Source organism: Epinephelus lanceolatus, chromosome 5 (assembly GCF_041903045.1).
Source record: "Epinephelus lanceolatus isolate andai-2023 chromosome 5, ASM4190304v1, whole genome shotgun sequence".
In the NCBI taxonomy this organism is placed as follows: Eukaryota; Metazoa; Chordata; class Actinopteri; order Perciformes; family Serranidae; genus Epinephelus; species Epinephelus lanceolatus.
The window spans coordinates 14,528,456-14,552,845 of NC_135738.1; the positions used below are offsets into that span (position 1 = coordinate 14,528,456).

A 24,390-nucleotide genomic window follows, 5' to 3' on the forward strand; every position below is an offset into this window, starting at 1 on the left:
CTTCAGATCATGGGTGGATTATTGAATGGGCTTACATGGCACAGGCTGAGGGACCTAAAGTGGCCTTATCTTGCAAAATGTCACCCAAATCAACACATATCAACCAAGAAGATTCTCAAAATGACCACAAAGAGAAACAAAAAGACCACAAAGAGATGTAGAGGAGCTCCAAAGAGACACCAAATAACTACAAAACAGGCAAAACAACCAAAAAAAGGCACAAACCAAACACAAGGAGAAACAAAATTACATCAAAAAGGCCCAAACAGCTACAAAAAGACATGAAACTACCACAAGGAGACACAAAATGACCACCAAGGAAGGCAAAACCACCAAAAATATGCATAATGACTACAAAAAGACACACAACCACCACAAAGTCTGTGTGTCTAGTTAGCTGCTAACTGCTAGCAGCTACCTTTTAAATATCCTGGCAATGGGTGGCACGCATAAAATGTTGTCAGAACATTATACCTATCCTGCCCAGGGTCACTTCCTGCTGGCTGCTGTTACACAGACACTGTTTTGGTGCTGTTACGACCTCCCTTTGCAGCTTAAAGCCGAGACAACTCTGTCACCCCATTCCACTATCAAACCTACATCGTACATACATAACTGTGAGACAACATAACGACATGATATTCCAACCTTGAACAGGCAGTGTAAAAGAGGCTAAAGAGACAAAATACAACAACAACAACAACATAAGAGGCAAAAGCACCACAAAGCCTGTGTGTCTTGCTTATATGTAGGAAAGGTGGTGGAGCCCTTTTTCATATCTGTGCCTAGAGGCCCGTTGTCTCATAATCCACCCATACCTCAGATATTCTTCGGTGACTGGAGCTCAGAAAAGCTCGTAAATTGACCTTTTAACTGAGATTATTTTGCTACACTGAGTTAATACTGGGTAAAATAAGTAAAGATCAGTCCAATCATAACAAAAGTCGGAGTAGTAGTTGTGTGACTAACATTTTAATTCGCAAACATGGTGCATTAAATTGGATAATGTAAATCAAATTGAAACATGTGAGCAACAAGTTTTATGTACCCCAGAAAACTGCAAAATTCAGAATAAATTAAAGTATATGTTAATTAAAATGATTCTTTTTTTAACTATTAATTGTTGAATGTTATTGACACTGGTGTAAATATCAATCTATACTAAATCAGAAGGACCCATCTCCATCTTCTCAAGGCAGGTGCAGGGCACTATTAGCACTATTAGGAGGCACACAATTGTCATAGAAGATCTGGAAAGAGCTGCCGACATAAGTTACCCTCTTCAGGAAGTCCTCCAGCTGCTGCACTGTCATCTCCTGAACCTTGTTATCCTCCCTGTCGTTGAGCCCATGAGCTGCAAATGCAGGAAACTTTGAGCGCTCAGAATACGGTGCATTGTGGTCAAAATCGGTGCAGCAGTAGGCCGACCAGAGGTAGGTGGGGATGCCCAGGCGGTTGATGTTGTGGCGTCGGATTGTGTGCCCGGAGGTAGTGATCCCAGTGACCACATAGGCGGTGCCACGGCAGTAGTTGTTGAGCCTCCTGCGGATGGTGTGCTCGTGGTGTTTCCAGGGACCGATGTTGAACTCTCGGACCTGGGGGACCACGTTTGTCAGGGTGTAAGTGGATGCTTTGTCGTCAGGGTCGGCCTGGTGCTCGTCTGGGTTCAGCTGACCACGTTCAAACATTACACTGTCAGAGTAGTCATCAAGCACGGCCTGAGCATCCTCAAAGCTCTTGTGGACGTTTTCTGAAGGGAACTGTTGCATCTCGCCTGAGTCAGACACTGTGGACAGCTGTCAGGATGAACACGGTCATTATTAAAATAAATTAAGACTGGTTGCCAAAGAATGTTTCCAGATTTTCCTCTGTAAACATCCAACCTACCTGTGGCTCATACATCCACGGCACATCGACCTTCTTGAAGCCGTCCGAACGCTTGAAGGTGTACGCAGAATAAACCGGGATGTGGCTGATGGTGTCGTACAGGGTGACAAATCGTGGGCTGCCCCTATAGACCTGGCAGATCTTTTTTAAAGGCTGCTCCTCGAGCCCTCGAGGCAGCGTGCCCATGTACAGGAACTGTTTACACTCGGGTGAGAGTTTTTCCTGCACCTCTGCTGCCGCCATCATGATGACAAGAACCCAGATGAGCATTTGATCCATTCTATAGAAGATCATGACGAATCGTGCGGTCTCTACAGTGCATTTAATCCCTTTGAAACGTGGTCCTGCTGTGAGGACTTTGTCTCATGTGTGCCTCATTTCATCCCAGGCATATTATGCAAATTCTTATCTTCTTCCCTTTACAAGCAGGCAAACTATTGCTGTGTGTGAAAAGCCATCACAGGCCTGTCATGCACACCTACAAAGATGAGTAATTCTGACTGAGCTGACCTCTTTTCAGGTTGACGTTATGCAGGGATGATGTGATCATATTATGCCACCAAACTCTGAGCACTGAAAACAAAACTGAACCAAAGAGTGAGGGAAATATCAATCAACAAGAGTTTATAAGCGCACACACACACACACACACACACACACACACACACACAAGGTCTTTCTCACAGCAGACATTTGACTAATATCTGATAACATGAGTGATGACTCTTGTTCCATTTACACTAAGTGTTCCTGTAAGACATTAATAAATAACACGTAATTTCCCTACAACGACAAGTCAGCTGTGGAAAAAGGCAACATCAAGGCCATTACAGTCATTTAATATGTTTAATATTTCAGATCTTTCATTCAAGCCTCATTGCATGGATGTCAGATGAACTCAGAGGTTACAGCTTCTCATCTGTGCCACAGACTCTTCATAGGTGTAGAAGAAAGGTTAGCTAAACATATCACAATAGAAATAAACTGTCTTTTAGTTAATAAATTATTGTCAGGATACTCTTTGCCAAATTTCATACTTGTATGACTATTAATGCCATTGCAGTGCCCTAATATTTGCATTTACATCATTTCCCCAGCAACTTGTCCCAGAAAAAGGGTTTTGGGCCCCCTGAGATCAAACAGCCCTAAGTTGGGGGTGCTCGTTATCAACTTGTGATGGCCCAAGGTAAAGGCTAACAGGAAATAGTAATGAAATAAATGTAGCAGAAAACATCATGAAGCTGGACCTGGCTCCCGGCCTTACACACCTTCTTCAGTCTCCTGCCTTCTGGCAGCTGGCTCCAGCTGGGACTGTGACGCAGCTTCATACAGCAGGCTGTCAGGATGCTGAACTCCTCCCTCTCTCCAACTCCAAATAACTCAGACTGTTACTGCGACCAACCTCTTGCATATTTTTACATTCCTCCACATCTACTAAGCTGTTTTGCATTACATTTGCACGCTTTATTCTTTTTGCACTGTAATCATTCACTACATTTTATACTTGATGCTGCTTGTGTGTTTTTTAATGTGTGCTGTCTTTAACTGTAATTGTATTACTTAAATTTAGTATTTACTTTTTGTAGTTCTTTCTATTCTCTTGTTCATGCATTTGTATGTTCACACTGGGGTCTGGAAGAAAGGGCATTTTAATCCTGTTTATGTCCTGTACTGTTGTATAGTATAGAGAGAACATGACCCAAAAGCATGACTCAGACAGCTGTTCAGTTTATAGTTGATTTTTTTCCAATAAAGCAAGAAGGGGTGTCTTGGGTTGATCCAGGGCACTGGGGAAACAGGGCAGGCAGGCTGAGCAGATAAATGGGTGACCATTGAGTGTGAGAGAAACAAGGTTTAGGCAAAAAAATCCAAGAGGAAAAAAACAATAAGCAACAAACAGGCCATAGCTAGTACCGCAAGGTAGACTGGATTGCAGAGCCGGTGTATTTGCACTGCTGGGGCTGATTAGTGATTTCAGGTGAGCAGGCAGACTGGCACAAGCACTTTCATGGCAATTATGGAAATAGTTGTTGGGACATTTCACTCAAAATCCAAACATATCAACTTCATGGTGGAGCTGGAGGAATAAACGGGGGATCAATGAGATTTATCTTTACATGGTATTTCAAAGTCTGTCCTGTCGTACAGCTCTGTAGTCAAACCCTGTTGTGCCACACTGCAGTGACTCCCTCTTCCATTGTTTCCCGCTGTGATGTTCAGCCTACAGTTTTCTTCTCAATGAAACAGTTGTATTTATTCTGCCTTTCTTTGCTTCCCGGTGAGTAAAGCTTTGTGTGTGTGTGTTCACCGCCACGTTTCTGTGAGAGAAAAGACTGGAATGTTTTTGAAACATCTGTTTCCATGACAACAAGTTGATGACAGCATGACCCCTGCCCCTGGGGAAACAAACACTTCCTGTTTACCACTGGAAAATTTTCACTGATTACACTGTAACCCCAGGCTGACCTACAGTATCCATCCATCCATCCATCCAATAAATAAGATTAGATATAACAGCTTGAAATAGCTTTAAAATTACAAAAATAAAATCTGAAACTGCTCTTATTATTTTGCCTTGCAGATGTAGCTCATTTTAAGAACTGAGATTAAGTTTTTATAGAAATACTGTTATTTATTATATGTAGTAACATAACATTATCTCATTGGGGCTTGTGGGATAAAACTTCAGTGTCTCTGGTTTGAATTTCCACCATTGCTCTCAAAAATATACTATTATATGAACGTAACGCTGTAAAAGACCAACGTTTTTTTCGGAAATGAAAAGACTCCAATGTCTAGAGACTTTACTAACAACATCAAATTTTCAAATTCAAATCTGGATTTGCATATGGATGTAAGATCAATGCAAAACACTTTTTCTGCTTTAAAATTTTTAAAGAGAGAGACTTGTCACAGTTGACATGTAAGGAGCCGCTGATGGGGACAAGACTGTTGCGAGACAGTTAACCAGACATCAGTGGGGTCTCCATACACAGCTAGTGTATGACCAAGTCCACGACCAAGCAATGATAAGTGATGAGGTCGGAATTGGAATGTGTTGTGTTTTAACGTTCAAGTATGTAAACATGTTCTAGTAGAAACCCAAATACAAGTATGAACCTGAAATTTAGCATAACATGGGGACTTTAATAAGACGTCTACTCATCAACAAGCTAGTAAGTTTATAGTCCACTCACTGTCCACATGTCAAAACAGTTACTCTGATAAGATGTCCATACTTTAATGGGCGCCCTACTAGCCATAATACCTTTGCCTGTATTTGCAAATTGCCCCAGCATCACATATATTAATGAATACATCTGCAGGTTAGAGTAATAAGAAATAACTCCAAAATGAGTAAAGCTCTAATAGAATATTGCTGCTAGAGCTTTAACTATGACCAATGACACAAAGGTTATGACATATAAAGTTCAATAATCTCCCTTTAAAATGTAGTGGAGTGGAAGTATAAAGAAGCATAAATGGAAATACACAAGTAAAGTACCTCAAAATTGTACTTAAGTACAGTACTGAAGTCAATGGTCTGATTGTCATTAATAGATGTCTTCACTGTGAGCCGGCAGCCTCCTCACAAGCAGAGATAACACAGCTATGAGTGTCTGTATTTTTCTTATTTACAGTACAGCAGTTCTATACAGAATAAAGGTTTAAAGGTCCTTTTGAATGTATTTATGAAGGCTCCCTCACATACATTGACCCCTCTGTTCTGATGATGCGGTCTGACAATGAGTTTGGGGGCTGCTGGTTGTTTGTGCTCTGTGTGGGTTGTTACATTTGACCACTGTATACACTGTGTGTGTTTGAACATGTGAGACACAACAAAAGAGCGTGTTAGTGTTTGCACACATTTGTGATCTGTATGTGCATAGAGAATATGAGCAGCCCAGAGGATTGTGGGGGATCTGTTTGTGTATCTGTTTGTGTGTCTCGGGTTTGTGTGTTTGCGGGGGAGAGGATGGGTGGTGTTATTGTGTCTCCCGGGAGGTGTGTGTGTTTGTGTTGCAGGGGGGTGTTTGCAGGTCTCGTAACTGTCTGCTGGGGTGGTCTGGTCCCACAACAAGAGAAAGGAGGGTTCTGGGTGTGTGTAGAGGACATATATATTCAGACTTTAGAGGGAGACACACTTTCCACAGCCGGCTCAGTACAGATGTAGAGATAAAGAGAGAAGTTACAGAGAGAAAGTGAGATGAGAGAAGACAGAATTTTGCTTCACAAGGATCATCATCATCATAGCATCTCAGAAAGGATTTCATCCAAACTGAAGAAGTAGCCTGAGGTAAGTGTCTGTTGTGAACTTCATATTGATTTCTCTAAAGACCAGGCCTTGCTGTAGGGTAGCTACGATGCAACGTTTAATTGCAAAACATACAGTTTGATAGAATAATGTGATCCAGATTCACTGAATGAATTTAAGGGGAGACACTGCAGGTGAACAGGGTAAAACTTTTAACCAATAGAGAAACTTCTCTAATGGATTACTCACATTAAAACTTTTTTTTTTTATTGTATGATGTCTGAAATTCTATGTTAGCATATGCAAATGTGTTAATTAAATGTAAATTACACAAATCACAGAAATCTAAACATTGTATAAAGCCATGTTCAATATTGTTTCATTTTGTTGACCCATAGAGTAAAAGGCTTTTACAGAAGGAATTTTGAATATCACTTTTTATCACTTTAAATTTAGAAAATACTCTCAACAGCCTTAAAAAAAAAAAAATCACCATGTTTTTAGAGATAAAATCAGGCTATGAATGATTTATGAATAAATCACACTGTGAAAACATTTAGAATATAGACAGGAATAAAACTGCAAAGTTTAAGAGCTACTGAAGTGGAGAAGAAAAATATATTATGAGAAAACAACCTGTATTGTGAAGCTCCATACATTTTGAGACCAAATATGACACTATGAGTGAATAGGATAAAATTTGGAATGAATATCACCATAAACTTCCCCAGTGGATTACTCACATTAAAAAAGTCATTTTTTTGTATTAAAAGTTTTCTGAAATTTTACATTTAAATACCCAAATGAGGCATTATCTTTTTAAGTATGTACTTTTTGCATGAATTACCACAGAAAAATGAACTAAAATTTTTGTGTTTTCTGTCCACTAGTCTGAAAGAAGACACGTTATAGAAGCAAAATAGGCCAACATCTGAAACTGGCCGGTGCATGGAAAAACTGGATGGCATGGTGCTGTAGTGGTTAGCTTTGTCACCTCACAGTAAGAGGGAAGAAGAAGTGTAGAATGTCCTTTTCAACAACACCTGTCCACATGGGACCTATACAATATGAACATGGACAAAAACATACATGTTACAAATACTGGTGACATTAAGTTGTTTGTGTGTTAAATAAAGTCTGTTTACAGCATTCTTGGGAGGATTAGTTCAAAATTCCTGGCCTCCTAAAGTAAGAAGTCTAAAGCTAATCTTTGCCTTGTTGTTACAAGCTGTGCATGTATGGTGTTAACAGTATTTGTGCCTGCTGCAGAAGTTTGAGAATCTCTTTATGTTTTATTTCCAGATCATTGGAGTCAGTAGACGAAGAAAGAAGTGGAGGTGATAAGGACACTGGAAACACTGTTGGAATCTGGGCCCAGAAACACCTGCACCAGGAGGAGTTTGGACTTATTGTTTCTAGACATTGTTCTGACAAAACTACACTGGGACCTCCAATGATTTTAATGGCACATGATTTTATATGAAAACCAAGGAGATGGACGCACAGATGTCAGATGCAGACTTCCTCACCCCCTCCTCTCCGTCTCCCCCTCCCCTCTTCCACTGCGACTACAGCGACTGGTCTCCCTCCTTCTCCATCATCCCATCAGTCTACCTCCTGGCTTTCCTGGTTGGTTGCCTCGGCAACAGCTTGGTGCTGTGGGCCTACCTGGACCGAGGTGACAGGAGAGCAATGAGGACTGGAGGACAGCTGTGTTGCGCTGGGAGATTTCACCACGGGTCGTTTCCACAGAAGAAGACAGAAACCTGTGGCTCCTCCTCAGGACAAAGAGCCTCCTCTCACTCCTCCACCTCCTCCTCTTACCCTCCCACCATCCCGCGTCCCTCACGTTCACTGACAGACTCTCTCATAGCCAGCTTAGCGTTAGCTGACCTCTGCTTCCTTGTGACTCTCCCTCTGTGGGCCGTCTACACAGCGATGGGCTACCACTGGCCTTTTGGGCAACCGCTGTGCCAGATCAGCAGCTTCCTCACTGCACTCAACATGTACGCCAGCGTCTTCAGCCTGAGCATGCTCAGTGTGGAGCGGTACTGGGTTCTGACTGGGCGTCGGCACTCCAGCCACCACACTCCTCAGAGGTGCCCCAGCAGGGCTTTGTGGGTACTCGGAGGGGTGTGGGTGCTGGCAGGTGTGCTGGCACTTCCTGGTCTGCTGCTGCGCTCTGTTAGAGAGGTGGACCCTGAATCTGATTATGACTGGGAGCTGGAGACAATTCATCCGACCACTGACTCTGGATCAGTCTTCCTGTCCTGCCAGATGGATTACTCCATGCTGATTGGCGCAGAGCTGGAGGAGATGGATCGAGAGAGGGCAGAGATGTGGTGGGCGGCCGCCTTGAGTCTTAAATCAACTCTTATTGGCTTCCTGCTTCCTCTTGTCATCCTCTTGGTCTGCTACTGCTCACTGGCCCAGCTCCTCAGCAGACATTTTGGACGGGGCCCTCGTCCTGACCGCAGGCGCCAGCGAAGACTCCTAAGGGTCATCGTCACCTTAGTGATGGCCTTCTTCCTGTGCTGGCTGCCTCTGCATGTTAATAAGACTGTTTCCTTTCTGCTGGAGTTTGGTTTTGTCCCTTACTCCTGCTCTTTGGATCAGATTTTACTGGCTGCTCAGCCGTACGTCACCTGTTTAGCTTATCTCAACTCCTGCCTCAACCCTCTCCTGTACGCTGCCTGCGACCCCTCATTCAGGAAGAGATGCAGAGGAGCTCTTCTGGTGTTGTGCACGACCTGTAGAAGAGGAGGAGAGGGAAGGGAGGGGAAGAAAGATGAAGGACAGGAAGAGAAAGAGGAAAGGAGTTCAGCTTTTCCCACAGGAACACAAGAGGAAACAGCAGATAGGACAGAGGGAGAAGGAGAGGAGAGGGGATGATTGTTCAGATAACTGCTTGAAATAAGAAAACCATATGTAATTTCACAGCGAGGAACAAGGAGATCAAGTTTGCCCACAATAAAGCAGCATTTTGTTGAAGGGAAGTGACACAAACCTGAGTGAGGTGGCCTAAATTCAGACTCTGGGAGAAACTGTGTCAGAGGTCAATATTTTCAAAATAAACATCCTCATCAAAAAAACATTCATGAGTTCATGTATGTAATTCTCTTCTTCCAATCTGCACATTTCCCACAGGAAAGATGCCACCATCTCCTAAAACACTGTTGCGCTCAGAGACGATGCCAGACCAAATGTTCTCATGTCATCTGATCTGTTTCTATATTTTGTACGGAGTCATATTCTCCGAGTTGTTTATTGACTTGTCTTGCACTGTTGTTGTTTTTTTATTAAAATAAGGATCATGTAAACTCACAGTTGTCTTTCAGTTATTAAACAAATTACAGTGCACATATAAATGTTCGTATGTGAGAACTCCGGTTGAAATTAAGAGTCACAAATCCAGTCATTCTTGGTTATATTTGCTAAGCTATTTACATTCAGTACCTATTTTAATTGTCATTCAAACAGTAAACAAAAAAAAAACAGGAAAAAGAGAGAGATGACTGGTTGCTCTGTATATAAAAACGTAGATCAAAATCTTGTGTCAGCTGCTCGTAGCGATTAATTTAATTTCTATCAACTACAGGTTTCTGCAGACGTAAGTACCAAACCCCATCCAGAGGGTGGCGCTAATGCACCATTAAATAGTTTGACAACCTGCATAAAACCAATAGAAGATTTCTTTGACTTGACTCGTGCTCCTGATCATAGACATATAAACATAAATATAAGCATAAATATAAACACGAGAGCCTAAGAGGCAACATCTGTCTCATTAAATCCATCCCCCATATCCACAAGCCCTGACATTGTTTGAGTTTGGGGATTGCATTGCACATGTTTTTTTTATGGCCATGGCATGGTCTTCCTCGCATCTTCTTCCCAGCATGTCCAGCATCATCTTATTTAGGCCAGGCTTAGCAGTGACCGAAGTCAGCCACCTTTTTAAAAATAAAAAGTAGTAATTTAACCACTTTAACCCTTATAGAGAGAAAATAGCATATCTGAAAGCTCAAAATGTATCAGACTGCGCTATGTGATGTGATGATTTGATGTGAGCTTTTAGATCGGTAATTTTCACTGTTTGTCACAAAACAGAGTATGTAGGACTAAAGTGGTTAATGTATTTAACAATTAGGCAACATGAAGAATACCGTTGCAATGTATGGGGATGTGGGAGAGGAAGATGTTGAGACTCTCTCAGGTAACTATATGCCTTTGGACCATGAAAGTGTAGCGTGAGGGCAAATTCCCTCTGCTCTCTGGTATACTCATGGCCCTTTTTGGCCAAGAGGTCTACCCAAAGATCTGAAATTAAGTTAACACAAACTAATTAGTAAAACCCCTTTAAATAATAAGGAAGGAGGAGTCTACACAGAGTGTAAACATTAAGTAGGCTACCTATATATAAAATATTCAAATTAGTATTTCCATTTTACCCGAATAGAATTCCAGTCTGTCTTTCAGCTCTTCATTTATGAAGTTCTTCTCCCTCAAATCCTCAAGAAGAGCATCCACATTTTTCTTCGCCCTTCGCTCCCGGATCATGCTGTTCCTCTTCTCGCGCTCCAGACTCTCCACTCTAGCCAGAGCTTCACTAAGTCTGGCCTTTAGAGCAGTGGGAGAAGCAGGCAAAGCATAACTGTGGTCCTAGTGGAAAGAGGGATCAAAATATTGAGTGATGTTTCGAACTCATCACTCACAGATGTAGCTGGCCCACATTATCAATCTCATCCCCCCCTGGGGTATGAGCATCTTAGTGTCAGGGACACATATTCAACAACTACAGTATGTTTTAATGTATGCTCATGTGTATTTGAGTGTGAGAAATATTACAATCAAATACTTACAACATTAGACTGAGGTTCAGCTTCATGGAAATGCTGAGGCAAGTCCACTGGCAGGCTCTCTTCAGCTTTCCTCGAAGCTTCTGTGGTCCTTGGTGGTACTTTCTAAAATGTAAGAATCATAATAAAAAAAAAGTTTTAAGCATCAGAAAGTGTACTGTATTTTATTCCTAAACATGCAGACAGAAAAAGAAAAGTGTGGCATTAAGTTGTTATCAAATGCTCACACAGACATATGACTCATAGACATGAATGAATGAATGAATTCTTTAGCCAAATGGCACACATACCTTTTTTGGACGAGATGGGAAGTTAAAGACAGATGGTTTAACTCCATGTCTAAGCCGGACAGTCTGCCCTGTCCTGTCAAAATCATCTGCCTTAAAGTGCTCACTGCAGAGCATGGACCTCCCAGTTGCCACAAAACCTTTTCGTCTCACTGCTAGTTCCCATTCTCTCTTTAGACTACTGTCTTTGGGAAACCTTAAAAATGTGAGTAAAGTAGCCAGAGCTGTAAAGAATTGTCTACAACAAAAAAAGAATTGTCATCCTTCACATTAAGGTTAAGTACATAATACATATACCTATTAAATACATCCAATATCTTACTATATAATGACGAAAACTCTGTCTGTGTGTGTCTGTTCCACGTTTTTCTCCTCACTGACTTGGTCAATCCATGTGAAATTTGGCACAGTGGTAGAGGGTCATGGGAGGATGCAAATGAAGCAATATTACATCAATTGGCCAAAGGGGGCGCTATAGCAACCGATTGAAATTGTAAACTTTGAATGGGCATATCTCATGCCCCGTATGTCATAGAGACATGAAACTTTGCACAGAGATGCCTCTCCTCATGAGGAACAAATTTGCCTCAAGAACCCATAACTTCCAGTTATATAGATTTTCCACCATTTTGAATTTTTTGAAAAACACTTAAAATCAATCTCTTCCAAGGAAGTTTGAGCGATCTGCATGAAACTCGGTGAACATAATCTAGGGACCAATATCTAAAGTTCCCTCTTGGCAAAAGTTGGAAAACTTACTAAAACTGAGCTTCTATAAGGCAATGAATATTGCGGAGGGCGTGGCTCATCACGTAAAGGTGTATAACATCTCAAGGGTTTCACTGATCACTGCGCAACTTTGTAGGCATATGACCACACATAATCTGAGGGGACCCCTCCATTATTGACCCGAGCAAACAAAATGGGGGCGCTAGAGAGCTAATTTCTTATCTAGGCCTAACCGCCATATCGATTTTTACTAAACTTGGTAGATATGTAGAACAGGACGCCTCAAGGTGACTGGAGAAATTTAACTCTAATTAGCAACTGGATGGCGCTATAACAACAGAAAAATACTTAAAAATGGCTAGAATGCAACCGATTGCTGTGGCTCCCCCTGTGGACCAATGTTTTGGGGGGGGGGGGGGGGGGTTCTAATTTTTGGTATGACTGCATGGTATGCTGTACATAATCACGGAAACTGTCAGTCATTCTGTCTGTCCCACGTTTTTCAAAAACTCTGAATAGCCTACATTGCTCTTCACAACGGGTTCAGTTGACTATTTAATCTGCAATTTCCTATGACCTGTATTCCAAACACACAACATGTGAAACTGTACGTGGGCAACTGTGCACTCAATGGGTATGTAACGTTACTAGTCTATCATTTATCTTCTAACTGGAAATAACTAATTTGAATTGTGTCTCAAATTAGTTATTTAACTGGTAACAGCTGTGTAATACGTATTATTACGTTTTATCCCTTACGTACACCTTACCTGTGAAAAGTGATTCCACGGGATCTGGTTTCTATGCTCCGCTCATTGGAACATCCATAAGCGGCACAAAAGTCCGGCATCTTTTTCAGTTATGTCAGAAGATTGTCTGCTGAAAACACTAAACAGAATTTGTATTTGGGTAGTAAAACCGGCATTTTTAAAATATCCAAGCAGGCTGTGTCATAGCTACATGTGTGACGTTTTTAACAAATCAAACCGTTTGGAAATCAGTCGAAAATTCAGTGAATAATTCTACTTTGAGATTAAGGAGTACCTTTTACCTCCCGCCTCGGCTAGCCCTGTACCAAGATGGCGGCGCTTAAGGCACGCCCCTCCACAGTCAATGCGGCGTCTATGTAACGTTGTATGTGTGTCTATGCTCCCGATGCTCAGTAGTTTACATGGTTAATACAGAAGGAAGGACTTCTCTTGTTATCTGTTTATGGTGTGCACTTGTCGGTGAAAGTCAAAGCTCACTCACTGACTCGTTGCACATTTACTCCGTGCACGGTTTGTATTAGAAACATTTCGCTAACTTACAGGAAGAAACCGTTGCCCTGCAGAAACGTTGCTATATGTGTTGCAGTCCAAGATCTGGTCTGAGGATTACTGAAGATGGGGACAGCTTTGATTTATGATGAGGAGATGACCAAATACAAACTCCTCTGGGTCGAGTAAGTACATGACCAGTGTACCGATACACTTTGGTGACGTTACCGCACATATAGCGATTTAATCAAGTAACGCTGAGCCTGAATGAATTACGCTTCATTTATTGTGATTGTAATTCAAGTTACCACGACTGTTAGCTCTTAAAGCTAACGTTAGCATAAATGTCACTTATTTTCATTCCTAAATTAACGTTATGTTCATTACTTGATAACGTATGTTGGTAATTACAACTAACGTAACAATAAAGTGACCGTTAACGTTGCCTCAGCTAACCTTGTATATTTCATGTCTTAAGGACATACGTGGTTAATTATCTGTTAAATTTACAGCACTAGTTAGTAAATCGTTAACGTTAGCCTACTTCAGAATAGTCATCAGTGCCATAAAATAATGGTAGGAACTGAAGTTCCGGTTTGTTGTACCAGCCCGGTCGGTTAGCGAGGAGCACCCGTAGCGTTGGCACCCCCAAGCAAACGGCTGGTGTGTCTGTGGTCTCAAGATACTTAGTCAGTTAACCCACAAATTAAAAGCGTAAAGTTTTCGCATTCGCTCGCTGAGTCTTTTTTATTACGACAGTGTTTTTCTCAAATAGTCCAGTTATTTTGCCCACTGTTTAAGCACTTTTTATTTACACTTTACTGGTTAGCTCCAAGCTAGCTCCTACTGCTGAGTTAATGTAGTTCAAAATGAACAGTGCAAGTCTGTGGATACTATAACCGTTTTGAAGAGATAGGTTTATGCTCTTCTTACAACTACATATAATTTTTGGCATACTTTTATATATTATTGGAACTTTTTTTTTATTATTTTAACATTTTTTTATTTTATATTATGATTTTGTGCTTTGCTGTATTTTAGGTAGCCTTGTGTAACATCTTGGTCAAAGGACTACAGATGAGAAATAGCCTTTTGGCTAATTCTGGCATTTTAATACAATGTGTATTTATTAATTTGCAGTGTTCCTTCTTAAATAACCTAAACTAAAACCAAAAAACACAAACAAACAAACAAAACCAACTAAACTTAAACCATTAGATCACTGTTGAATTTGGTCAATAGCAACTATTAGAGCTTTGAATGTTATGTACTCAGTGTGTATGTGTATTTGCACTTCTTTCATTTGTTTATCAGTTCAATTAAAAGTGATTTTTGGGGAAAAAATAGTCATTATATTGCATTAATGGTGTCAAATTAATTTAGATGTTGTCCAATTAGTCAGTTTTGTCATTTTCTTCTCTTTTCAATAAGATAATTGTCAGGTACTGCATTGCAGCTTTTCTTTTGTTGTGTCTCTTATATTTCATTACATCGTTCTTATATTTTTTAAACACAAATTTATCCTTATCAAGTCCTGCTATTTGTATCTTTTTAGGGGAAGGTCCACTGCTTGTTGACATATAAAAAAGTAACACACACCAGGGGTTGTGGCAAAGTGCCTAACACTGATAAATTTGAAAGTAGAGGGCAGTATGGCTCCATATGCAGCTCTCTTTTCTTTAGGTGACATTTCAGCCCTCTGGCCTTTTTCAAAATCAACAATCCTGCTGGTCTTAAAGAAAGCCTGAGTGCCGACTTGTCATTTAAATGAATAAAAGAGAAATGCTTATGGAGTCAGAGTGTGTGACACTTGTTCACCACTGCTTTTTGACTTACTTTTCACCACTATGTGTTTTTTTTAGGTTCTTTGTAAGCAAAATGCAAAAGTGAAATTACTGAACTACCAATGAAAATAAACCCATGAATTTCAAATGATCAAACACAAATTCAGTTGTGCTGAATTAAGATACACATCCACTAATCTTGAACTAAAATTCAACTTTATGGAGCATCATTCTAATCTTTTTTTTTTCCCTCCAGCCCAGCATGTAAAGTCGAGGTACCGGACCGTCTGACAGTGAGTCATGAAGCTTTGATAAAGACCGGTCTTGCTGATCGCTGTGTCTCCGTGCCTGTCCGTGAGGCGACGGATGAAGACATCCTGCTGGTTCACAGGTCAGTCCTGATGTTGACAAAAAGCCACCACCTGGTTCAGTTAATGTCTTTTACCTCTGTGTGAGGCTGGAAAAAACACCTACATGCACTTTGTTGCTCTCAACAGTGAGGAGTACTTGGAGGCGGTGAAGAAGACCCCCTGTATGACTCTGGAGGACCTAAAGGAGTTCACCCTGCAGTACGGTGACGTCTACTTCCACCCAGTTAGTCCTGTGCTTAGTATTCTGATGAGCTGAGTTGCAGCTGTTGTCATTTATCAGCATTGATAGTTCAGCTTCATTCCTGGTTAACTGTTCCTCTTTCTCATTTACCAGAACATTTATCACTGTGCCAAGCTGGCTGCAGGCGCCGCACTGCAACTAGTGGACAGTGTTATGACGGGGAAGGTGAGGAACGGCATGGCCCTTGTCAGGTGAGATAACCTGTTAGACACAGCAGGCCCAATACGTACTGTGATGTTACAGTGAGTGTGTACGAGTTTCTCTTTTGTGAGGAAGATTGCTTTTGAATGTGTTCTGCTTTAGCACTGTAAGATATAATCCATTTTAGGACTGCAGTGATCAGTCGATTAATTGATTAGCTGATCAACAGGAAATTATTCTGCAACTATATTGATCATTGATTAATTGTTTTAGTCATTTTTTAAAGCAATAAATGTCACATTATTCTCTGGTTTCAACTTCTCCAGTGTGAGACTTTGTTGTTTTTCTTTGTTTTATGTGATACAAAGGTTAATATGTTTTGAATTTATATAATTATACACTGAATACTAAGTATTTTTCTGTAAGCTGCAAGGAAATCAGTAAAACTCCCCTGTGATTGTTGATAGACCACCAGGACACCACAGTATGCGCAGCGCTGCCAATGGATTCTGTGTCTTCAATAATGTGGCCGTAGCTGCTCGATATGCCAAACAGAAATATGGAGTTAAAAGGTGACTTTATATATTTTTTTGTTAGTTCTTGCAAGACCTGCTGTATTGTTTCTGCCAGTTTTATTATCGTCTTTATGTATTTCCAGGGTGCTGATAGTGGACTGGGATATACATCATGGTCAAGGGGTGCAGTACTGTTTTGAAGATGATCCAAGGTCAGTCTTATCTAACTGAAGGATCCTGAATCGTTTAAGTCGTTGTTGTCTTCAGTCGTAACACACACTGCCTACTATATTTTTTTTCCCCTCAGTGTGCTCTACTTCTCATGGCACCGCTACGAACATCAGAAATTCTGGCCCAATCTCAGAGAATCAGACTACGACAGTGTTGGCAAAGAGAAAGGCGCAGGATTCAATGTAAATGTACCGTGGAACAAAGTAAGTAACGACAGGAACACTTGGAGTTATTAGGAATACCTTTTTAATTTGTGAGGCTGTCTTTGTGAAAATGTTACTGGTTTTATTTTAGATTCTATTTCTGTATTGACTGAGGTGAAAGGGAGTTACAATTCTGCTTTGATAATAATGTAAATAGTCTTTTTATTTTAAAAATTAAAGGAAAACATGCCAAAGTGATCATTTTAAAAAATAATAATCAAAGCTGCAACCTATGTTCATTATTCTCTACCTTTATTGATTAATCAAAGAATCATTTAACATATTAAAAATTATCTAATTATTATAATGTCCCTGCATCAGTTAACAGTGAACACAGTGGTATTTTTTAAATTGCTTTCTTAGTCTGACCATCAGGTAAAATATACGCAGTCTGAACAATTGGAAAACATGTAACTTTACAGATTTTTGAAGCTGAAACCAGAAAATGCTTGTTTTTTGTGCTCATTATGTGAAATATTCCAAGAATCCATTTGCTCAATGGTTGTGGGCACTCATTCGTATGTATATACACTTTTTTTATCAATGCGGTCTGAATCTGATATTTCAGGTGGGAATGAAGAACGGTGATTATCTTTCAGTCTTCTGTCACGTCCTTCTGCCAGTCGCATATGAGGTGAGCCATTTTGGAAACTCACATTTTGCTAACAGGTTGTGTTGTAGATGTGTTGGAGATCATTTATCTGAATATGTGATTAATTATGTGATTCTTTGTCAGTTTAGCCCAGACCTGGTCCTGGTGTGTGCAGGCTTTGACTCAGCCATTGGTGACCCAGAGGTAACGAATTAAAGTTATCACACCAAAGACTGAACTGTGTTTGCAGTTTAGCTGTAGATTGTTGTTTATTTTTGAGGCCATTTTATTAGGTACACCTGTAAAATCTATTGAAATTCAATCCAACAGCTGTGCCATTGTTGGAAACATATAAATAAAAATTATATGTTTACTATTGACGTCATAGTTATAGGTGGTGTGGTTCTCAACTTCGACCTCAGTGCCAAACATATAGTTACATTAACATCATAAGTATCATCATGAAAATAGACTTTATGGCAGAACAGTTCTGTTGGATTGCATTAGATTGTTCAAGTGTGCCTAACAAAGTTGACTATGTAGCATATGCATGTGCATCCCTTGCACATATGTTAGCCTCCCCAGTCATGTCTGTTTGCCATCATTAGGACATGATCTTGTAAACTGACTTTAGAGGGTCTTTATGCTTTTGTTTTCAGGGTCAAATGTGTGCCAGTCCAGACGTCTTTGCCCACCTCACTCACCTCCTGATGAACCTTGCAGGAGGGAAACTGTGTGCTGTGCTGGAGGTCAGGCCACATACAACACATACTTACCATCAACACAAACATGTGAAATCTTTTTTGATGAGAAAGAAGTGGTTAAAAGCATCACAAATGTGTTCTCACTTTAGAGTTAGAGATAAAGCAAGCAAATAAACCAGCACAGAAAAAAAGACATGTTCACAACCATCTCCTTATCCCACTTTTTATGTGGGACTTTACATCATGTCACTCCAAATGGGGCTGTCAGTATTAACAACAATTAAGTTTGAATTGTAAATGTGTAGGAGAGGGGGAAGCCAAATCCTGTTGAGCTGTCGGATTATTCCTACGTTAAGAATGACCACAATGGCAGAGCGTCAATCTATTAATATGTAAATATATTACATGTGCATATCTATGTTACTTTAGCCACTTGTTAAAGCTCTACACATTGCTCCCATCACGTTGGAACATTTGGTAGTAAAAGGTTTTACTGTGCACATGTTTTCCAGGGTGGATACAACCTGACTTCCCTCCCCCAGTCTGTGTGTCAAACAGTGCAGACGTTGCTCGGAGATCCTGCGCCTCGACCTGCAAACCTCGATGGTCCCTGTACGAGGTCGGTCTCAACAACATTTAGATTCCTGTGTCAGATCTTATCTGCTGTGTGTTTGATAACTGTAATGAATTTATTTTTCTATTTCCAGTACACTTGAGTCTCTTCACTGTGTCCGATCAGCTCACAGGAAGTACTGGTCCTGCCTCAAACATGCAGGTAAAACATCTACCTTATTCTTTTGGAGCTTTTTGAGACATTTTTTAAAATAGCATTCCACTGATTTAGCATTGCACTCCTTTTAAAATGGTCGGACTCCTGATGGAAAGTATAAAAAAGGATCAAAATCGACGCAACAGAACCAGAGATGTCATCTTTTTTACTCCATGTGTTCTTCATCCTTATCCAAATCTGGGGCCTACATTACCCACAATGCAACTTAATTCAGTCTGAGATTCAGGTGAGCCTCATGCCTAAATCAGAGATGACTTTCATGCCCACTGCCTCATAAATTATCTCATATCTGTCTCCAGCTGAGCTACCTGCCTCTGAAATCAGCACGAAGCGCATGAAATTAGCAGAAGAAGAAAAGGTGGAGACAAGAGAAGAGGAGAAACACACAGAGGAAAAGGTCTGGCCAGCGCCTCCAAAACGCGTCGCTCCTCCTGTCCACACTGCTTTAATCCTTCCTGATGCCGTGGCTTGCCCTGATGGATGTGAACACTTCAGCTCACCAGAGGACCCGGTCATAGTCAGCAAATTCAGGTATGGAGCTGCGGCTGCTGATTTCATGTCACAGGAAAAAACGATCATAGGAGAAGCTGAATTAATTCATAGTCATGATTTCATATTTATTTTTCCACAATAAGGGAGAATTTCCTCAAAGAAGATGACAGCAATGCTCTTAAAACCCTCTCCAGTCTTATCGCCCTCGTAGAGAAGATGCAGAAGAACAAGGTACAGTCTGGATATTATGTGTGTCTGCTCGTTTCGAGTGCCGTGTTGTGATCTGCTTTGCTGACCTGCCTACAAGAGCTGCAAGCTAATGTCATTACATTTAATCACTGTTCTCAGATCCGCAATGGCTTGGCCCTGGTCCGTGATGTCTCCATGGCGATGATGTGTGTTACCCAGCATGCTGCAGCTGCTCTCAGTAACCGGTACTGCAACATGGATCTAATCCATATGCACAGTGACTGTATGTTTTAATATTACTGAGATAGAAGAGTGATGTCGTGATGAAACAATCCACCTTATTTTGGGAAATACACTGACTTGGTTACTTGCTGAAGGTTAGATGACAAGATTGATACCGCTCTCATATGTGTAAGCTACTGTAAGTATAAAGGTACAGCCAGGAGGCAGTGAGCCAAGTTTAGCATAAAGACTGGAAATGAGGAAAGGCTGGGTCTGTCCAGGGGAAAGTAAATCTGCCCACCAAGGCTGAGAGTAGCAGACACCAGCAGACTCAATAAACTAATTTGCAATGCCAGTAACATCGTGGGTGTGGAGCTGGACTTTCTGGTGGCAGTGTCAGAGAGGAGGATGCTATCTAAGATAAGTGTCATCTTGGACAATGTCTCACACCCACTCCACGATGTGCTGGTCAAACACAGGAGCACATCCAGTGATAGACTCATTCCCCCAAGATGCACCATAGAGCACCACAGGAAGTCATTCCTGCTGGCTGCCATCAGCTCTCAGCTGCTCTGAGTCAATAGACTGGCGTTTGGACTTTTTAACCTACTGCATTTATTATTCATAATTATCTATTGGGTGCAATAATTAAACTGTGCAATATTTTCACCTCTTGAATGTATATTTATTCAACATACAGTGCACATAACTGTACATATTTCTTATGTTTACTCTTATTCTATTCTCGTTTTATTCTATTGATGTATATATTGTAGTTAAATTTTCACACTTACAGCCTCAGCACAGTGATGATATATATTATTTTTAATATTTTAAGTTCTTGTGTTAAACATGGTAGCAGAATGCACATTTTATTTTTATTTTAATGCACATTTTCATTTTTATTTTATTTTATTGCTTTATATTTACATCTATTTCATACTCTTATTTTTACTTCTTATAATCCTCTATTCTTTACAAGTATTTCTGATTCTGCTGACATCTAAATCTCATTTATTAACATGTGTGTCTTTGTTCAGTTTGTATAAAAACTATTACTACTACTATTTCTTTGCCTGGAGCAATGCCTTACTCATTGCTGCCCATTTCTGAAGTAAACATCTGTGAAACTGCACATAATCATAACCCCCCACTATAGAAGTATAACATGTTAATTTATACTTTTTGAACGGATTAAACAAATGAGATAGCTTGCAACTGCAAAGAGCTTTAGGGATGCTGGTAAGTTGATTTTGTTGTTACCTTCTGACAGAGCCAGGCTAGCTGTTTCCCCCTGTTTGCAGTCTTTATGCTAAGCTAAGCTAACTAACAACTGGCTGTAATTTTAGATGCTGGTGGCTGGGCCTTGGGCCAGTTGTTGAGGTGGTTTGGGCATCTGATCAGGATGCCTCCTGTTAGAGGTGTTCCGTGCACGTCCCACTGGTAGGATTACATATCTCATCTGGCCTGGGAACACCTTAGGGTCCCCCAGGAGGAGCTGGAAAGCGTTGCTAGGAAGAGGGACACCTCGAATACTTTGCTAGCCTGCTGTCCCCATGACCCGACTTCGTATAAGCATTTATAAATGGAAGGATGGACAAATATGAGAGTGGTATTGATCTTTTTATCCAAAGCTGCTTTGTGTTTGTGGGATTTTTGGGGTCAATTTGTTTGGTTCTCTCATTTGTGCTGCAGGCAAATGAAGGGATGTCCATTGTAGATGCAGTTTTCCAGAGGTTTTGTCTAAAGAACAAACTGACCTCACTATGATTAAATCAGACTGATCTGATACCACTTTTCTCCTTATGCAGGGTTCTGATCGTGTGTGTTGGAGATGCAGAGGTCCCGCGTCACGGCACAGAGGATGGGTGAATATCTTTTGTGTGTCCCTGAATAAGACTTTGTGATAAAACTTTGTTAAACAACACTAACAGAAATCTTTTCCATCTTTAGGAAAACACTCCTGGTGCAGTTCAGCAGCAAGGAGTCAGAGAAACAGACATGCAAATATCACATTCCTGTGTGTCTGAAGAAGGTATGTTGGTAGAGGACTTTTCATTTTCTGTGTGCAGGTAGTACTGTAGTAGATGCTATATCAGTATCACTGTTTTGTTGTCTATATGATCGTATTATGACTTCTCATATTAAGATATTGGTCCAAAGGATATCTAAGTTAAGTTATCTGTAGTTTTGGTTTTGGCCACTTAAACACACAAAAAAGTTTCTTCAATGTACTTTTGGGTATTTCAGTAAATATTGTTCAACAGTATATTCAAAAATGCTGTGGTGATTTGTGCATGAGTGTTTTATGTGCAGGGTGTGTTTGTTTAAAGACAGCCTGTCCACATCCCACAGGGCTGCAGTGATGTGTCGGGGTTCACACAGGCAGTGTTGGGTCTCCTTCTGCCTCTGGGATATGAGTATGACCCCAGTCTGGTTCTGTTGGTTCGGACGCCAAATAGCGGGCTGTGTGACAGTGTGTGGCAACAACTAACAGGCCTGCTGCAGGGCCTTGCACAAGGACACACACTGGTGCTCCTGCAGGTAAGAAGGTTTAATGACAGTACAGTAAATGCCATCTCAATCCTTGATAGTGTGGAAGTACAAGTGTTAAATGCCGCTCTAATTTTGTCATCTCAGGAAGGTGAGATGGCATTTGTCAGCCCCACAGCCTCTTCTCTCCTCGGTGATGCTGCCCCCTCTCTGGGGCAGCTTCATTCTCCTCTAGCAGAGGACGTGGAGGCGCTGGAGAGACTGAGACACAAACTGCAGATGGACTGGAAGCTACTGCAGACGACAGGTGAATTCATATAAACATTACAGATAAAATGTGGCATCCGCAGAGTTTAAAATGACCTGCACTATATTAATAGGAACTTTTGTCTCCTGAAAACAGCACCAGAAGGAGGAGGTGATCAGCACTGAAGCAGATGCTGCTTTTTTTTGTAAAGAACATCAATCAAACGTCATGATAGAGTTTTGTATTTTTATGCCAGGTTTTATTGTCCAAATGACGCCTTTATCATTCACACTGTGTCCTAAAATAAACAGTATTTTTCAAAATGCGTGATCATAATGAATCAAAATGATTTTCAAATTAATTTACAGGGCTTTTGATGCCTACATTAACAATTCAACCTTAGTTATTAATATTTCCTGATCTTCTTCAAGATTATTGTACCTCCATAACGTCTGTCAATGCTGGGCAAATACAGGTTTGTGTTATGGATTGATACATGAACTCAAACTCTGATTTCTGTGTGAATTTATCTCATATCTATGCTGTCAAAAGTTAACATATTCTCATTTATTTGTTGGTATTCTATGATGATTATTGTTGGTAATTTATTAAATTATAATAGTACAATTTTGAGGTACTACATTCATTTCATAGCTAACGTTACTAATGACTTTTCATACTTAGCTGTCACACTCAAAACATGATCAGTTGCACTGTTGAAGAATAAACTACTTTAACAACAGTAAATTCCTCAACCAACTACAGGGTTTAAATACTACTTAGATTAATAATGCATTGTTTATAATGTTTTAAAATTATTAGTGACCATTCTGCACAATGGATACTTTATTTTTGACACTTTAAGTGTACATTGCTGTTAATATTCAGGTGCACAGACTTATGGTGAAAAGTACTATCAGGTAGATTGGTAGGTTACAGAGGAGGAAGTGGGTACAGGCCTACTCTCCTGTATATTCCAATGGTTTGGGGCTGATAGATGGGTATACTGTAAATGGCCAGAAAAGAGGTTGGTATACCCCATATACTGTAAAACTTAAAGTAAATACCCAGTCTCAAAGGCCTGTCTCAATTAGATGCCTGGTCTGGTTGCCAAGCAGTTTATTTTTTATAGAAGCTCTTTGTATGTCTTTGAATGTATAAAACTGGGTGTTGACTACCCACTTGAGCTAACGTTAGAAAGCTGTTTAGATCGCATATACAGTACAGGCCAAAAGTTTGGACACACCTTCTCATTCAATGCGTTTTCTTTATTTTCATGACTATTTATATTGTAGATTCTCACTGAAGGCATCAAAACTATGAATGAACACATGTGGAGTTATGTACTTAACAAAAAAAGGTGAAATAACTGAAAACATGTTTTATATTCTAGTTTCTTCAAAATAGCCACCCTTTGCTCTGATTACTGCTTTGCACACTCTTGGCATTCTCTCCATGAGCTTCAAGAGGTAGTCACCTGAAATGGTTTTCCAACAGTCTTGAAGGAGTTCCCAGAGGTGTTTAGCACTTGTTGGCCCCTTTGCCTTCACTCTGCGGTCCAGCTCACCCCAAACCATCTCGATTGGGTTCAGGTCCGGTGACTGTGGAGGCCAGGTCATCTGCCGCAGCACTCCATCACTCTCCTTCTTGGTCAAATAGCCCTTACACAGCCTGGAGGTGTGTTTGGGGTCATTGTCCTGTTGAAAAATAAATGATCGTCCAACTAAACGCAAACCGGATGGGATGGCATGTCGCTGCAGGATGCTGTGGTAGCCATGCTGGTTCAGTGTGCCTTCAATTTTGAATAAATCCCCAACAGTGTCACCAGCAAAACACCCCCACACCATCACACCTCCTCCTCCATGCTTCACAGTGGGAACCAGGCATGTGGAATCCATC

General features: G+C 40.7%; 3 protein-coding genes across 4 annotated transcripts; 2 read left to right on the forward strand and 1 right to left on the reverse strand.

Moving 5' to 3' along the window:
- Positions 1-426: 426 nt before the first annotated feature.
- On the reverse strand, positions 427-2,218 carry LOC117261960 (endonuclease domain-containing 1 protein-like). The gene is made up of 2 exons (XM_033634569.2): positions 1,888-2,218; positions 427-1,796 (listed from the first exon to the last, which is right to left on the reverse strand). Exons 1-2 carry the CDS (start codon positions 2,179-2,181, stop codon positions 1,191-1,193), a joined length of 900 nt encoding a protein of 299 aa, XP_033490460.2. The 5' UTR covers positions 2,182-2,218; the 3' UTR covers positions 427-1,190.
- A 5,403-nt stretch (positions 2,219-7,621) lies between these two features.
- Positions 7,622-9,446, forward strand: aplnr2 (apelin receptor 2). Its single transcript, XM_033634606.2, has one exon. The coding sequence runs from the start codon at positions 7,622-7,624 to the stop codon at positions 9,032-9,034; it is 1,413 nt and encodes a 470-aa protein (XP_033490497.1). The 3' UTR covers positions 9,035-9,446.
- Positions 9,447-13,178: 3,732 nt separating this feature from the next.
- On the forward strand, positions 13,179-22,984 carry hdac10 (histone deacetylase 10). 2 transcript variants are annotated; one of them, XM_033634416.2, is made up of 20 exons: positions 13,179-13,461; positions 15,317-15,451; positions 15,558-15,654; positions 15,766-15,863; positions 16,281-16,385; positions 16,472-16,540; positions 16,636-16,762; positions 17,331-17,396; positions 17,499-17,558; positions 18,014-18,103; positions 18,571-18,677; positions 18,766-18,833; positions 19,148-19,379; positions 19,484-19,571; positions 19,689-19,774; positions 21,563-21,619; positions 21,705-21,786; positions 22,107-22,295; positions 22,392-22,551; positions 22,648-22,984. In XM_033634416.2, exons 1-20 carry the CDS (start codon positions 13,403-13,405, stop codon positions 22,674-22,676), a joined length of 2,004 nt encoding a protein of 667 aa, XP_033490307.2. In that variant the 5' UTR covers positions 13,179-13,402; the 3' UTR covers positions 22,677-22,984. The 2 variants fall into 2 exon arrangements, with proteins under 2 accessions (XP_033490307.2, XP_078023869.1); XM_078167743.1 differs by lacking the exons at positions 13,179-13,461; positions 15,317-15,451 and having other exon boundaries at positions 15,558-15,629.
- Positions 22,985-24,390: the final 1,406 nt, after the last annotated feature.

Coding starts and splice junctions, on each gene's coding strand:
- LOC117261960 (XM_033634569.2), bottom strand. CDS start 2,181: ATGATCTTCTATAGAATGGATCAAATGCTCATCTGGGTTCTTGTCATC. Junction 1,797..1,887: donor CGTGGATGTATGAGCCACAG/GTAGGTTGGATG, acceptor TCATCCTGACAG/CTGTCCACAGTGTCTGACTC.
- hdac10 (XM_033634416.2), top strand. CDS start 13,403: ATGGGGACAGCTTTGATTTATGATGAGGAGATGACCAAATACAAACTC. Junction 15,864..16,280: donor AACGGCATGGCCCTTGTCAG/GTGAGATAACCT, acceptor GATTGTTGATAG/ACCACCAGGACACCACAGTA. Junction 16,386..16,471: donor CAGAAATATGGAGTTAAAAG/GTGACTTTATAT, acceptor ATGTATTTCCAG/GGTGCTGATAGTGGACTGGG.
- aplnr2 (XM_033634606.2), top strand. CDS start 7,622: ATGAAAACCAAGGAGATGGACGCACAGATGTCAGATGCAGACTTCCTC.